We start from the raw sequence: 17,184 nt of genomic DNA on the forward strand, positions 1-17,184 counted from the left end.
TTTCCCCAGACCAGGATTCACAGCAACACTGCTCAGTCCTCCTGTATAATGTCCACCATGCTGCAGCTTCTAAACATGTGTCACATAGAGAGAGGGGAGGAGGAATCCCTCATGTCTGTGTGTACTGTGTATGGGAGAACAGAAGATTGAGGAATGAAAGGCTGCACAGTTACCAATTCCGGCAGCCCTTTTGGCGTCTTCCCAATTTCGGGCCACGCAGATCAGAAAAGTCCCAGCAATGTAGGACCATGCCAATATGATAAGGACAGCTCCAGACCGGACATAACCCCCAGCACATACATACAGCGCAGGGTGACCTTCTATGGCTGCCGGGATTAAACTTTAATTCACCTTATTGCTAGGCTGAGTAGTGAAGGTCAGCCATAGGAGGAATGCTCCCAGCCACCATTATTACGTGCCGAACATTCAAAAACCCCAAGCAGCTCCCGGCCGCAGGGAGGGAAAACTTTCCCGGAGACATTGAGAGTGACCTGCACGTTTCTGGGAATTCAACCTGAATGCACAGGTGACATAATACTTAGAAGGGGAGGGAATGTTAACCAGCAGCACAGAGTATTTAAGGAAAGGAGGGTGCACATAGGGTGGGCTGGAAGAGCGAGTCATGTGTACAATTAGTAAGGATTCTGGCATTGATTGACATGATGTCAGGAGATGAATGGAAACTAGAGGCAGAGTATGGGAGGAGCTCACAGCAGGACAGATTATTTCAGGAGGGGGAATGTGAAGACTTTGTGGAAGGCAGCGACCTGCCAACTCATATTATGATGGGAGTCAAGGAAAGGGCCTTTGTGATGGAGGGAGGAGGCAAATGGAGATAAGGGAAAGAAGCAGGGTCCCTTAACAGCACAGAGTATTTCAGCAGAGGAGTGTGCTATACCAGAGGAGGTTAGGATATGGCTGGTATCTTGTGAGAAGGAGAACGGAGATTAATGCTGGGTGTACTTCAGCAGGGCAGAGTATTTCAGCAATGGCAGGGATGAGTGTGGAGCAACGTAGAATAAAGTGGAGTATACCAGCAGCACAGTGTATTTCAGGAGAAGAGTCTAGAGGCATGGCAGGGGAGAGGAGACTGGAAAATGCAGGGTAACTCAGCAGCACAGAGCATTTCAGGAATGTAGTGGGCTTCAGAGAAGGTCAGAACAGGAACGCTATACGCAAGGCAGTATCCTCTGTTTTTATAGACGTCTCCGGCACAAGAAAACAAAAGTGATAAGAAAATATCTTTGTAAAAAAAAAAAAGAAGTTCTAATTGGTTAATATTAGTGATGAGCGAGCATGCTCGCCACTGCTCGGTACTCGCCCGAGCATCTCAGTACTCGAGATGCTCGGAGCTCGCCGAGTACTTGCGCGATGCTCAGGCGGGAGCTCGGGTCCCCGTCCTGCATGTCTGGCGCTATTTAGAGCACCAATCATGCAGGGATTGTCTGCCACTCACTGTAATGTCACAGCCATGGTGGTTGTGGCATTACAGTGATTGCCCAAATCGATGGGAACAGTGCCAACAGTGAAACATGAAAAGCCGGCAATTCAGCAGCGGCGTACACCGGTACCCGACAATTTAGAACAGAAAGAATAGAGCATCACACATAGATTAGATAGATAGAAACATGTCAGCCACATATATACGAAGTACAGTGAAAGTGCTGCTTACTGTACTTGTCATTTAGCGTAAAGGATTTATCAAAAAAAATAATAGTGTTTTCATGCACCGTCTCTTTAAAAAAGCCGCCGGCAATTCAGCAGCGGTACCCGACAATTTATAACAGACAGAATAGAGCTTCACACATAGATTATATAGATAGAAACATGTCAGCCACATATATACGAAGTACAGTGACAGTGTTGGTTACTGTACTTGTCATTTAGTGTTAAAATTAAGGATTTATTAAAAAAAAAATTGGCGTAGGGTTCCCCGTAATTTTAGGCTCTAGCGGAGGTTAAGCAGACGGCTTGGGCTGATGTTTGAAGCCTGGGAAGGGGGGTAATACCCACGGAGCTTCCCAGGCTACTAATATCAGCCCCCAGCTGAATACATAGCCTTTACTAGCTATTAAAATGGGGGACCCAAAAATAGAAGGAGAATTCTCCCACGCTGTCAGTGACGTGCATGAGGTGAGCTGAGTTCATTGGACATGACCTCGGCTCATCTTTATGCCGTCACAGCCAGACACTGAGGAGTGCAAGCAAGCCTGCGCTTCTCAGTGTCTGCGGGATGACAGGCTGGATGGCAGCTTTCTGCTGCGGTCCAGCCTGTGATGTGAATGTAGCAGAGCTGGAGCCGTCCTGGGAACCATGGAAAGGTAAGGATGAGGTTGGTTTATTATTTTACTTTTATTGCAGAAGACATTGGCTTCAGCTGGAATGGGCGTGATGGTAAGTAGGGTTTAATTTAGAACAATAAAGAATTGTGTGTTTATTTCAATTAAAGGACTTTATTCTGGGTGTTTGTGTTTTTTTAACTTTGACTATGGGGTTAGTAATGGGGGTGTCTTATAGACGCCTCTCCATTACTAACCTGGGCTTGATGTCAGCTGGCATTATAAGCTGACATCAACCCCAGCCCTATTACCCCACTGCCACCGCTACAGGGCAGTGGGAAGAGCGAGGCTAAGTGCCAGAATTGGCGCATCCTATGGATGCGCCATTTCTGGGACAGCTGACGGCTGGTGTTTCTAGCCTGGGAGGGGGCCAATATTCATGGCACCCTTCCTGGGCTATTAATGTCAGCCCCCAGCTGTCTGCCTAGCCTTTGCTAGCTATTAAAATAGGGGGGACCCCACGTCATTTTTTTTGGGTCCCCCATTTTAATAGCTAGTAAAGGCTAGGTATTCAGCTGGGGGCTGATATTAGTAGCCTGGGAAGCTCCGTGGGTATTACCCCCTTCCCAGGCTTCAAACATCTGCCCCAGCCGTCTGCTTAACCTCCGCTAGAGCCTAAAATTACGGGGAACCCCACACCAATTTTTTTTTTAATAAATCCTTTATTTTAACACTAAATGACAAGTACAGTAACCAACACTGTCACTGTACTTCATATATATGTGACTGACATGTTTCTATCTATCTAATCTATGTGTGATGCTCTATTCTTTCTGCTCTAAATTGTCGGGTACCGGTGTATGCCGCTGATGAGTTGCCGGCCGGCTTTTTTAAAGAGACGGGTGCATGAAAATCGGAGGGCACTAGTGTGTTCCAAGTGCCCTGCTATGTTTTTCATGCACCCTCCTATATACCCAGCCTGCCTGTCTGCCTATATATTATGCCTGCCTGACGTTTAATTGAGCACCGTTCCCATCGATTTGGGCAATTTTTGACCTTCTGCAGACCGCCGGTGGGAGCCGCCAGAAAAATGCTTGAGTTTCCCATAGACTTACATTGGGCTCGTTGCTCGGGTCGAGCACCCGAGTATTCCAATGTGCTCGACCCAAGCTTCGAGCACCCGAGCATTTTAGTGCTCGCTCATCACTAGTTATTATTCTCAAAATCACATCTGCACCATTATTTTATGCCACCATGCTTTAAACTGCAGCTTTTATATATAATTGTCAAGGTTTTAAAGGGGCTTTTTCTAGGATTAGAAAAACATGGCCGCTTTTTTTATAAAAAAGAAAAAAAAAAAAACTATGGGAACGTGTGACCCTGTTTTCAAGAATGAAGCCGAACGTCATCCGACATGAAAGGGAACCCAAAAATCGCGACTGTTTGTAAAAAAAAAAAAAAAAAAGCCTAAAAGTAAGACAGTCTTTGCCGTACACAGCAACCAGTCACAGCACAGATTTCAGATCTTGAACTGCTCTGGAAAAATGAAAGCTGAGCTCTGATTGGTTCCAATGAGCGACCAAGACGGACAATTTAGGTCTCAATTACCACAACAGTAAAACGGGCTTAGTTTCCCTCAGCAACCAATCAGAGCACATCTTTCATTTTTCCAGCGCAGTTCAGAAAATGAAAGCTGGGCTCTGATTGGCTGCTATGTCAGTTTGAAGCTTATAGTAAAATAATACCACACATAACCTGACGACAGAGGTGCTGCAGTTTTCCTGAAAAAAGCTGCCATGTTTTCCTCGTCCAAGTCAATTAGCTAGAGAATATGTTACTTTCGTGGCAGCCTGTGCATATGGAAGGACGTCAGCCATTGCTTACAGTAAACACAGGAGACTACCCGCAGCACGTGTACGGGGAGCATTACCTGTGCCCATAGGGCAAGATCCAGCTCAGGTTACACCAAAGTTCAATCCTGCCCTCCCCACAGCTATGAAGGCGCTCATTAACCTTTTCCCCACCAGATAGTGTGCAGCTGAAACAATGTGTATCTAATCAGATGTGATACTGTATCTAAGCCACTCAGGTGTGAGCTTATATCCAAAGCCAGTGTACCTTATGCACTAGTTTCTGAAATTGTGCCTGCTCAGTCGGTATATCTAAGCCCATCGTGTGAAAAATACCTTCTGCCGAGCTGGCGTACCTGAGCCCATCTTGTGAAAAATGCCTTCTGCCGAGCTGGCGTATCTAAGCCCATCTTGTGAAAAATGCCTTCTGCCGAGCTGGCGTATCTAAACCCATCGTGTGAAAAATGCCTTCTGCCGAGCTGGCGTATCTAAGCCTATCGTGTGAAAAATGCCTTCTGCCGAGCTGGCGTATCTAAACCCATCTTGTGAAAAATGCCTTCTGCCGAGCTGGCGTATCTAAACCCATCGTGTGAAAAATGCCTTCTGCTGAGCTGGCGTATCTAAGCCTATCGTGTAAAAAATGCCTTCTGCCGAGCTGGCGTATCTAAGCCCATCTTGTGAAAAATGCCTTCTGCCGAGCTGGCGTATCTAAGCCCATCTTGTGAAAAATGCCTTCTGCCGAGCTGGCGTATCTAAGCCCATCTTGTGAAAAATGCCTTCTGCCGAGCTGGCGTATCTAAACCCATCTTGTGAAAAATGCCTTCTGCTGAGCCGGCATATCTCAGCCCATCGTGTGAAAAATGCCTTCTGCTGAGCTGGCGTATCTAAGCTTATGTTCAAAATGTCTACAGCTGAGCTAGTGTATCCATGCTTAAGTCTATTGTTTGAAAAATGTGGCCTACTGAGCTGGAGTATCTAGACCTAGCATGTGCAAAATGCCTTCTGCTAAGTGAGTGTATCCAAGCCTTTCACCTAGGATATTGTCTGCTGGTCATGTTGCCTTCTGCTGAGTCGGTATATCTAAGCCTCTCTTGTGTAATCCTGTTTGCTGAGCCAGAGTATTTGTTGTCCTGTTGGAGCCGATATATCTAAGCTTATAATGTGTGATCCTGTCTACTTTCTCACTGTATCTAAGACTAATCTTACACAGGATTTAGAGATCCTAAAATCCTATTTGCTTTTGCGGCTGCTACCTGACATTGAGTACTGCTGCTTATCTTACTTGGAACCAGGTCCTTCTTGTTATCTCTCAAATGGAGTGCTCTTTAAATTCAGAATTTGGAGAAATAATTCAGGAAAATTAATGCGTGAAACAAGTGGATTCTTACCTTTCTGGCAGTGACGAGACGTCCAGCACCGAGGTTCCTGCACGCCACTTATCACGGTCTTCACACATGAAGACTGTGATAAGCCAGGACAGACATCTGCACATTCCTCTATTGGCTTGTTCCCGACCATATAGTGGCTGTCCACCGTGTTTGACATGAGGGACCAGTCTATAGTGGAGACGTGACAAAGCTCCTGATTCCGCTCAATGCGGACCGCTCCCCGTAATATGTTGGTGAGACTGAGAAGTCCTACGTCACGTAAATGAGGCATCTCAAAGATAACCAGGGAGTAGTGGAAGAACAGATCGGTACCACGGATCACCGAGAGGTTGGGGAAAAGTTCATGAAGACTTTCTAAGCCATAGACACGAAACAGGAGAAGATATTCAGTGATCATGGTCAAACGAGGGAAACTCAGGCCTCGGAAATCCTCTGGCTTGGTTCCAAACATGAGCAGGATCTGTAGGTTGCCTTGGATGACGGTACAGTTCTCCAACCTATGGAGTTGGCTCACATCACTCCGGATGTCCATGCTGCCACAAACTGGAAGACAACAGGAAAAATTGATTACAAGTTGGAGATATGGAGTTTGCCGTATGGACTCAGAACAAGTCATCTGCTAAAGTCTGCGGGGCTTACTCTACCCCCTAAAGCCAAAGATTTCATATGAAGATATTTACTGTGTACCTAATAAATTTGCCACCAAAAATAGCATGCACCTTCAGATGCCATATTATGGAGACATCCCCCATGTGTATTTTTTTTTCTTTAAGGACTCCTATGTAGGAACTTTCCGTTGGACAGCAGATAATGAAGCCTTGTTTATGGAAACACAAGTGTTATCTCATTGTAACGAGTAGGACGCGCAGATGGACGTCAGTCGGGGGCACGGTGATTAGATTGATGAAATACCTGTCATCATGGCAGGTGAGCCATGTTTGCTTTTCTCTAAGAATTCCCATAAAACATCTGGCACATCTCCTGCAACAGTGGATAGGTCACTCAATAGGGTAGAAGAAGTAACCACCATTGCAGAAGCTTTTGAGACACGAGTGTCCACCTTGGTATAGAAGTTGGATGATCTCCAACAAGCCCCAGACATACAAAAAATAATTTTGATCACAAAAACAAAGGATTTGACCTTCATTTGGGACAGTGAAAGTCATCTCCTTCCACCACTATGTCCAGTGTGGACCACAGTCTAAAATTTTAAACATTTATTGTAACCTCCTGTTTTGGAAATGGAAATTCTGACCCAACAGAGCTGGCCTTGACTAATTTTCCAATTTTTGGAAATCAAAACAAACTCCTAATGTTAATTCACAATGACAGAATTGCTATGTGAGGGATGAGTGGCGATTATCACTCATATGTGAGGACTAAAGACACTACGGGACTGAAGGACAAAAGTTTAATTCCTCCTATCCTTCTGAGAGTAAACCCAAAAACTTCAAAAAAATCTGTGTAAGACAATAACAGATTATAGTACGAAGCTCCAAGACCTTGTTCATTTTAATTTTCAAGTACATTTACGGTAGATAGATATCTAGTGTACCTTCAGCTCAGAGTTGGTCCTTTGGCCCTCTAGAGAGACAACTCCCCTACTGCATAACAGATTCTTCTACAGGATTAATGGGTCCAGCTGAAGATGATCCCTCTAAACCTGCTGGAGCTGGATTCCTGGACAGTTTCTGGTCCTATTTTATTCCCTTTGCTCCCCTGAGTATTCTGTTTTTGTCTTTTTTTAATCCACCATACGGTTCCAGAGATTTTGGACTTTACCTAGTTCTTTTGTCTTTATTATGTGGGTGTTGTTCATAGGCTCCTCTGGGGCGTGTATTTAGGCTGCTCTGCTCAAAGACCTCATAAGTACCACCAAAAAAGGGAATACTCAGAGGATCAATGGAAAAACAATAAGAGCAAAAACGGACCACTTTGACCCGGCGACAGGTCCCCTTTAAAGAGGCATTTCCATCTTGTAACGTTATTGCAATTGCATTACTTTCTGGTCAGTGGGGAACCGACCTCTGGGTTCTCACCGATCCTAGGAACAAAGGGGCCACAGCTCTGATTTAATACTCTACCCCTTTTTACTGTTTTTTATGCAATGTGGTACCCAGGACACCCATTGCACTGTAAAATTGGTAGAGTGCCCATATGGTGATGGTAGAGAATACACTATTAATTAGTCAAAAAAGTGATCAATGGAATCCATCCACTAAGACAATTATGGTTCCTGGGTCCCATTACTGGCTTTATCAGAGGGCCACAATGGTGGCATCTGTGAGCTCAGACACCCAAAATTGGTGACTGTCAAGCTCTCGGACCCCAACGGGACCTTGTTGGGACTCGTATTAAAAAAAAAAAAAAAAAAAAAAAAAATCAACTAAAGGGCAAGTCGAGCCATAAGTAATTATTTGTCTGAGCTCGTATTAACATGGAGTGAAGAAGTTTCGTGTTTATAGACTGAATTAATCGCAGCATTTCCACATTCCTTCTAAAGCATCTCTGCCCCTAGCATTCCTCTGGCAGATCAGGGGTTAATGATGGCATAACCGACTCCTGGAAATGCCGGTTGCGCGGCTTCTTCACCAGCAAACATAGCCACCTGCTGTTTTGGGCAAAATATTGAAGCAACAAAAATAACATCTTTTTGGCACGGTCTCCGGAGCGGCGCACTCCGTATGTACAGTAAACATATGCGCGTACATTATGTTGACTGATCACTTCTTATGTAGCAATTTTTTTATTTTTGGGGGGCTGACTGACGGCATTGTAAATTACAGACACAAACAATAAAATTTAAGTGTCGGAAAAATATCACATTATTTCCTATCAGTCTGGGTCTTTTTGTGCAATTGCAAAGAGAATGTCCATTTAAATATAGAAAAAAAAGTACCCCTCAAAGCAAAATCTACCTACTAAACAATAACAAGGACCCCCTTCTATTATCCAGGGCTGATTTTGCACTGAAGGATCAAGTCCACCCATGTATTACATTAATTGTAATGAGTACCATGTAATACTTCATTTCTCCTGCAGAGGCCACTGTAGAAGAAGTGTATGGCTGGACACAGCTGACTAATCCCAATCGATCGATTGATCGGCCAGCTTTAAATGTAAAAATAAAGGCATGGTCATGCTGAGACAACTCCTTTAATGAGGGGGCATGTTGTAGTAATGATCTAATGATAAACTATAGGGCTGGGGGTGAAACACTGAAGTTTAGGATAATTCTGCCATTCTATTAATGGATGTTCAGGCATATCCTTAGATTAGGATTTCTTTGGTGGAGACCACAATTCTAAACAGCCCCCAATCTGTTCAACTAACGGACTTGACTCTATATTTTGTGGAAGTCTCGATTAGGCCGGTTTCATACTTAAGACGTTCACAGTCCAAATATGGACCGCAATATCCGGGCCGGCAATGGGCCTCCTGACCCCAACTCAACAGCCTTGGAGGTATATTTGGGGCTGTGGAGTTCTGGTCCGGAGACCAATGGCCCGTCCGGAGACCAATGGCCCGTCCGGAGACCAATGGCCCGTCCATGTTGACAGTGTGAAACCGGCCTTAAAATGTAACCCCTCTAGGGCCCCACTCTGTGGCGTTTATGACCCATACTAGGGCAGATTTATGAGCCATGCTAAAAGAAAACTGCTGTTTTTACTGGCAACCAATCATAGCGCAGCTTTCATCTTATATTGTGCTCTTGAAAAATGAAAGCTGTGCTGTGATTGGTTGCTATGGAAAACAAGGACAGTTTCATACATCTGCACCACTGTGTTAAGAAGACATTGGGGGTATCTATAAAAAAAAAAAAACCTAACAGAGCAGGACAACCCCTTTAAATTTAAGAAGTAGTTTTATGGGGCGTGTAGAATAAAGGAAAGCCTCAGTATTAAAGGGGAAGATTTATCATTGATTTTCCTCCATTCATCAAAAGAAAAAACGGGATATTTTGGATAGTCAGGTGACGACAGTTGCAGAAAAAAAAACTGACTGTGGTAACATTAAAGGAGATGGCCTTGATTAGAATTAAAGGGCTATTGATTTTTTTCATTTCCCAAAACAGCGCCACTCTTCTCCACAGGTTGTATCTGGAATTGCAGTTCATTTCAATACTAAATGGGGCTGAGCTGTAATACCAGATACAGTCCATGGACAAGGGTGGCGCTGTTCCTGTAAAAAAAAAAAAAAAAAAAACTGGACATCCCTTTAATGGATTGTCATAGGCAAGTGCTACATAATTTCTCAATGCTTGTCCTCCATATTGATAATACCCCTACTGGAAGGGGCGGCCATCGCAGGAATTCCCCAAAATCCCCTATTAATTTGGGATTTAAAAGTTAAAGTGGGGAAAAGCCCCTGAAGACCCTCATAGTCTGAACAAGGGGGACATGATGTAGAAACACATATACAGCAAATAAAATACTGAAAAACTGAGACTTACAGTCTGTGGTCTCCACGCCTGCGACAAACACGAGGCCGGCGAGCAGCGCCATCCTGAGGGCTATGACACACACACCGCGGGGCGCCCTCTCCATCTTCTCAATTTTTAAAAAAATCTGGTAAAATATAAAAAATTTTAAAAAAATAAAATAAGGAAAAATTTGTAAAAACCAAAAGACGTCAGACGTCTGTGCGGGGGCGCTTCATGCCATGAGGGGATGATGGGGGGAGTAGTGGATGCTGGTGCTGAGCTGTGCAGTGTGAGCACCTGTGTACTGGAGGGGTGTGACTTAGTGAAGCGTCGCCTCGTTGTATGACAGCAGGTGTAGCCTGAGCGTGCCACAATGCCAGGCCCACTCCACAGGTCATTGGCCGCCATGGCCTCACCCACACCCCTTACTGTACACTGCAGGCTCCCAGCTCCACCTCTACCTGCTGCACAGAGAAGGGAGCATGAAGGGGTTAACCCCTGCTCCGATTATGAGACTAGGGATGACGGAGATCTGCCGCTGTCACCTCCGGCGTCAAATAGAAATCGTATGGAAAATTCTGTGTCTCTAGTGGAGTTCCACTTTAATGTGAAATAGCGCCACTCGCATCCACAGGTCATATGTGGTATTACACATCGGCCCTTTTCCTAGAATAAACCAGCAATGTGCTCCTAATCAAACACTTTTTTTTAGCAGTTTTCTGAAATCACTGCAGTGTTTTTACTATGATTTTTTAAAATCTGACAATTAAAAAAAAAAAAAAAAATCTTAATGCAAAAATAAAAGTTCTAAAAATGCAGCAGAAATTAGAAAAAAAAAAAGCTGCTGCCAAATGTTTGCTTGGGGATAATAATTACATTTTTCTAGTGTTACGTTTTTTAATTTTCATTTTTTTTATTATTATTATTTGTTTTATCCAGACTTGAGCACAGTCTACACCAAAAACGCCACAAAAATTCCTTTTTTTACAACAATTTTTCACTTTTTTATTGCTTTCTATAGGTGAAAAAATGCAGCATGTGAATATAGTCTTATAGAAGTATACGAGGCTGTGGAGTTTGGGTTCGGACATCGCAGGGCTTACTAAATCGTGACACTGGACCAAAAACTGCAGCTTTAAGTCATGTTCACACTACGCATTTGTGCTGCTTTTTTTGCCTCAATTTTCCAAAATCACTGAAAAATCAATGTGTCTCTACAACTATTTCAGAAAATCGCGGCAAAAAAATGCAATGCGATCACACGCTATGCAGTAGCTCATAGGACGTGTTCACACAATGCATTCCCCATCTGTGATTTTCCAAAAATGCAGTGACATCTCTTCGTTTTTACTGCAATTTTGGAAAATTGTAGTTAAATCAGCATCGTAAGTGCATCGTGTGAACACAGCCTGACAATGGTGTTATACTCAATTTTTCATTAGAAAAAATGTTGGATTTCCTCTGGAATATTTGCAATTTTTTTTGTAATCAAAAAAGAGATGGCATTTTTTCAAAAAAATGTTTCCATAGGAAAAAAAAATAAAGCGCATGTAAAAAAATGTGTGGACCAAAAAAAACAACTTGAAAATCATCCCATTTTATGAAAGTTCTACCCCCAAAAATGGGGGAAAAAAGTGTGTGGTGTTCGTAGAGGCCAATCAGGTGGACAGATCTAGAAGAAGTTTCTTGGAAGACGTCGTTGTGCTTTCCACCTGCTGGAATATTTTGGTGACATTTTTCTTTCCTTTGTTTTGGGTTGTCCAGCACTAAATATTTACCCTGAAAACTGTGACTGCAACAAATGAGAGTCAGGAAACGAGCCGAGATTAACTCCTCCATCACCGCAGAGTCCCAAGAAAGACCATAGACAGCTCTACTGTATATATATGTATATACTGTACTGTATGTCATAGTGTATACTGTCCTGTATATGTGTACAGTCATGGCCAAAAGTATTGAGAATGAGACAAATAGTAATTTTTCCAAAGTTTACTGCTTCATTTTTTTGTAATGGCAATTTGCATATACTCCTGAATGTCAAAGAGTGATCAGCTTAACAGCAATTACTGTACCTGCAAAGTCAATATTTGCCCAGAAAATGAACTTTAACCCCCAAAACACATTTCAACATCATTGTGTAGCACCCTGAGGATTCGGCTGCTACAGGGGTATTACACCTCAAGCCAGAGGTGTGGTATTCCACTCCCGGGTAAGGATGGAGTGTGGAACTGAGCTAGTAGGCTGCATGCACTACATACATCCAATTTCCGGGGGACAGAACTACGGTACTCCCACCAGTATATGTGCAGGTACGACAGTGTCTGTCCCTGGCTGGAGTGGGAGGGGGGTGGAACATCCCAGTAGTGTAGGGGCAGATAGGGGGAGTAGTCTGGGTAAAGATAGGAGCTCATTGGGTGCTGGTCACCTGAGCTCACACATAGAGGGAGTATATAAGGTGGGCACCATCTTAGAACAGAGTTCAGTCAGAGTTTAGCCTGAGGAGCAGAGCAGAGGAGCTCAGCCAGGAGGGCTGACAGGGAGCTGTGGCTCCAGCTGGGCCCAGCTCCAGAGCAGAGCCTGCAGAGGGAGAGAGGAGAAAAGAAGGACCCAGAGAGGAGACAAGAAGGGAACCCCAAGATCCCAGAATAAAGACAAAAGGGTGAAGGGTTGGCGGACAAGGGTACCGGATCCCAAGCTGGCAGAGGCCAAAACCAACCTTAGCCAGGAACCGGAGGTCGTGGTCAGGATCTGCCACGACCCTCACCAAATCCACTAGAAAGGCACACCGAGCATAGGGTCAGGGAGCCCAGAGGAGGCTTGACCACCAAGAGACCCGAGGGAGCCGGCCAAAAGTGGATCCCTGGTGGGAACGGCCAGAGGAAGGGAGAGTCAGAAAGGAGCTCAGGACCACGCTCCGGAGTTGCCTGGGGGTTGGCCGAATCCAGGACCTGGTGAACGCAGCACGGCTCGGATGGTCACTCAAGGCCAGAGTGACCAAGAGAACACCAGTAAGTAAAAACCCTGAACTGCATCTCCTGACTCTGAATCTTCTTTCTGCATCATCACAACCCCCATCATCTACACCTGCTGCCCTGAGGCCATACCCCTCCCGTTGGGGGTTATACCATCACTGCTGCACATATACCACCGGCCTCAGTGGACTGCTCTGCAGCGGCGGCTTCAAAGCCGCACTCAACGGGTGGCGTAGTCGACAATCAAGTTAACATCTGCTGCCTTAGACTGCCACTTAGTTTGACACCCTGGGCACGGACCGGGTCACCGCCACAAGGACTACTACCCCCATCGAGATCCGGCTCCGGGTATCCCCTACAGCACTGGCCCAGGGGGCGCGTCAACTTTTGGCGTAGTCGGCAGGATAACGTGCCCGCAACCACCGGGTGCTGCGTGCCTGAAGAAAAGTTCACATTTACCTCAAAAAGAAGTCTCCCGCCGGTTCCGGAGGGTCCCCGCCATCGGACGCCATCTCGGATCGGTTCCCGCCAGTTGCCCGCCATCTGCAGCTTTTTCCCGCCATCCACAGAGTTTCCTGCCACTGGGAGGCGATTCCCGCCATCTTGGACAGTTTCCCGCCCTGGCAGAGCGGACGCCATTATGGGCGTGCCAGAGGGTGGTAAGAGACGACCTCCCATCGTGGGCCAGGACCAAGAATGGCGCCAAAAACGAAGACCGCCCCCACCAGCAGAGACTGCAATGATTGAGATGTCCATCAGCGTGGGGGGTCTGCCCCTGGAACTGACAATCACCAAGTTGCCCCAGGACCGCCCTCAGTATGGGCGTATACAGAACAAAAGAGAGAAGATGGGAGCAGCTTGGAGGAGTCTGGAGGAGCCGTACCCGGAGATGGAGGGAGAGGCGGGCAGCACCGACCCTGTGGTCAGGAGCCTGATGCAAGCCACCACCCCACAAGACCTGGTGGAGATCCTGGCACAGCTCCCCCGAGACCGGGAGCGTGCACAGACCGCGCTGGAGGGCCTCGCACGGAGGATGGCCCAGGTGCAGCGAGAAACACTGACGGAATGGAGCAGGGAGATGGCCCAGCAGGCTGGAACCCGCCAGCGGAGCACACCACCCGCAACGAGGAGCACGCCTGCCCCTGAAGAGGATGCAGAAGGGACGGAGGCCGGAGACGACGCCGCAGAGGGAGCTGAAGAGACGGAGGCAAGTAAAGGGGACGTCACTACCCCAAACCCAGCCACCGTAAGCCTACCCCCGCTCCCCGTCGCAGAGCCCGAAGTCCCACTGATCGTGCCCGTTGCCGCACCGCTACCGCTCCAGACTAGGCCCCAAGCAGGAGCCGCGACCACGCCCCCTGTGACGTCACGCGCCTCAATCCTGAGCGCGGCCAAGCAGGAGATGCCACCGGCCTGGTCGCAAGGCCGAGTACCCCCGGGCGCCGCAGTACCAACAGCGCCCTCTACCTCCACTGAGCCACCGGCCTGGTCGCTGGGCCAAGTAACCCCGGGCGCCGCCGTCTTCACGGTGCCCTTTACATTCAGGGTGCCCCAAGCCTGGTCGCAAGGCCTGGTGAACCCGGGCGCCGCCACCACAACAGCGCCCTCAACGTCCACAGCGCCACACCTGGGTGAAGACCTATTTGCCCAGCACACATGCCCGGATGGGCAGCCCTTTGTGTGGCCACCGGAGTTCCACCATCCCCGACTCCGGAAAGAAAGACCTCTGGATGAGCCCCTGATCCCGGCTCCGGCGCCCGTCAAGATGACCCCGCTCTCGTTAGAGGAGGCGCAGTTTGAGTGGGACCCCGCAGGAGGAGACCTCATCGGGTTCACTCAAGAGACCCGGGCGGCTGCAACTGAGTGTGCGGAGTGCTGCCGCCAGCAGTTGGAAGTCTTTGAGCGAGAACGGAGAAAGAGACGGGTCCGCGAGGAGCGGCTGCAAGTAAAGAGTGCAGAACAAAAGAGCCGGACCCGAAGGAACCCCCGTGCAGCCCACGGTCCCCGTGCCACCGGGACTGTAATCAAATTCCAACTGCAGCACGGTTGGGGCTTCATCAGAGATCATCACACCCCCGGCGACGTCTTCGTGACCAGAAGAGATGTCGAGTCCCACCTACCGGAGGGACACAGAGGTCGTGACCTTTACCTGGGTGATGAGGTCACCTTCACCCGGCACCAATGTGCCAAAGGACCCTATGCCCTTCATGTACACCGACTGACAGAGAAAGAGCTGAGGTGTCAGGAGGAGCAAGAGGACCCGGACGGGTCTGAAGGGTACACGGAGGAAGGAGCAGGAGGACGTCACCACTGATGTACAGTAGGAGCACTGTAAATAGTTACCCGTGAAGGTACAATAACTGTTACCATTATAGTCCCCGTTGGGACCAGTGAACTGTTCCAGTGTGTCCCATCTCCCCACAGGCTGAGGACTGTGAGCAGCCATCCCCTTTTCCCCACTGGCCGAGGACTGAGAGCGGCCATATCCCTTGTAAATAGTTGCGCTTCCTAAAAGTGCCCCCTACCGGTTTTATAGGAAACTGTTTTTTCTACCAGAGACTGTGGCACTTACCTGGTCACAATTTGCACAAGTGGCCAGAGGTCAAAAATGTTTTATAGGAAAAGTTTTATTATGCTGAAAGAGTTAATATTATTATATGATGTGTCCGTAACATTTGATGCTGGTAACATTATAAGTAAGAAGTACCTCCCATAAAGGGATGATTGAAGGATAATGTTTATAATGTTTTATATGTTTATGATGTTTTGAAAAAAAAAATTGTATGTTTTTGGATGTTTATTCTTTTACAGCCCGAGGACGTGCTGTGATTTACCAGGGGGGAATGTAGCACCCTGAGGATTCGGCTGCTACAGGGGTATTACACCTCAAGCCAGAGGTGTGGTATTCCACTCCCGGGTAAGGATGGAGTGTGGAACTGAGCTAGTAGGCTGCATGCACTACATACATCCCATTTCCGGGGGACAGAACTACGGTACTCCCACCAGTATATGTGCAGGTACGACAGCGTCTGTCCCTGGCTGGAGTGGGAGGGGGGTGGAACATCCCAGTAGTGTAGGGGCAGATAGGGGGAGTAGTCTGGGTAAAGATAGGAGCTCATTGGGTGCTGGTCACCTGAGCTCACACATAGAGGGAGTATATAAGGTGGGCACCATCTTAGAACAGAGTTCAGTCAGAGTTTAGCCTGAGGAGCAGAGCAGAGGAGCTCAGCCAGGAGGGCTGACAGGGAGCTGTGGCTCCAGCTGGGCCCAGCTCCAGAGCAGAGCCTGCAGAGGGAGAGAGGAGAAAAGAAGGACCCAGAGAGGAGACAAGAAGGGAACCCCAAGATCCCAGAATAAAGACAAAAGGGTGAAGGGTTGGCGGACAAGGGTACCGGATCCCAAGCTGGCAGAGGCCAAAACCAACCTTAGCCAGGAACCGGAGGTCGTGGTCAGGATCTGCCACGACCCTCACCAAATCCACTAGAAAGGCACACCGAGCATAGGGTCAGGGAGCCCAGAGGAGGCTTGACCACCAAGAGACCCGAGGGAGCCGGCCAAAAGTGGATCCCTGGTGGGAACGGCCAGAGGAAGGGAGAGTCAGAAAGGAGCTCAGGACCACGCTCCGGAATTGCCTGGGGGTTGGCCGAGTCCAGGACCTGGTGAACGCAGCACGGCTCGGGTGGTCACTCAAGGCCAGAGTGACCAAGAGAACACCAGTAAGTAAAAACCCTGAACTGCATCTCCTGACTCTGAATCTTCTTTCTGCATCATCACAACCCCCATCATCTACACCTGCTGCCCTGAGGCCATACCCCTCCCATTGGGGGTTATACCATCACTGCTGCACATATACCACCGGCCTCAGTGGACTGCTCTGCAGCGGCGGCTTCAAAGCCGCACTCAACGGGTGGCGTAGTCGACAATCAAGTTAACATCTGCTGCCTTAGACTGCCACTTAGTTTGACACCCTGGGCACGGACCGGGTCACCGCCACAAGGACTACTACCCCCATCGAGATCCGGCTCCGGGTATCCCCTACAGCACTGGCCCAGGGGGCGCGTCAATTGCAGTCCTACCTTAAAAGGAGCAGCTAACATCGTTTTAGTGATTGATCCATTAACACAGGTGTGGGTGTTGATGAGGACAGGGCTGGCGATCAATCAGTCATGATTAAGTAAGAATGACATCACTGGACACTTTAAAAGGAGGCTGGTTCTTGGTATCATTGTTTCTCTTCAGTTAACCATGGTTATCTCTAAAGAAACACGTGCA

At 47.5% G+C, this 17,184-nt stretch overlaps 1 protein-coding gene across 2 annotated transcripts in view; it reads right to left on the reverse strand.

The window, feature by feature from the left end:
* Positions 1–10,278, reverse strand: part of INSRR (insulin receptor related receptor) — a 32,342-nt gene extending 22,064 nt beyond the window's left edge. For both annotated transcript variants that reach the window (XM_073639454.1, XM_073639453.1), the window contains exons 1-2: positions 9,971–10,278; positions 5,518–6,060 (exon numbers count right to left, since the gene is read on the reverse strand). In XM_073639454.1, the coding sequence (XP_073495555.1) occupies positions 5,518–6,060; positions 9,971–10,064 (637 nt within the window). In that variant the 5' untranslated portion in view covers positions 10,065–10,278. The remainder of the gene's footprint in view (positions 1–5,517; positions 6,061–9,970) is intronic.
* Between the last annotated feature and the right edge of the window lie 6,906 nt (positions 10,279–17,184).

This window comes from Phyllobates terribilis, unplaced genomic scaffold (genome assembly GCF_046119375.1).
Source record: "Phyllobates terribilis strain yellow unplaced genomic scaffold, ASM4611937v1 Scaffold_7__3_contigs__length_470593459, whole genome shotgun sequence".
NCBI classification, from domain to species: Eukaryota; Metazoa; Chordata; class Amphibia; order Anura; family Dendrobatidae; genus Phyllobates; species Phyllobates terribilis.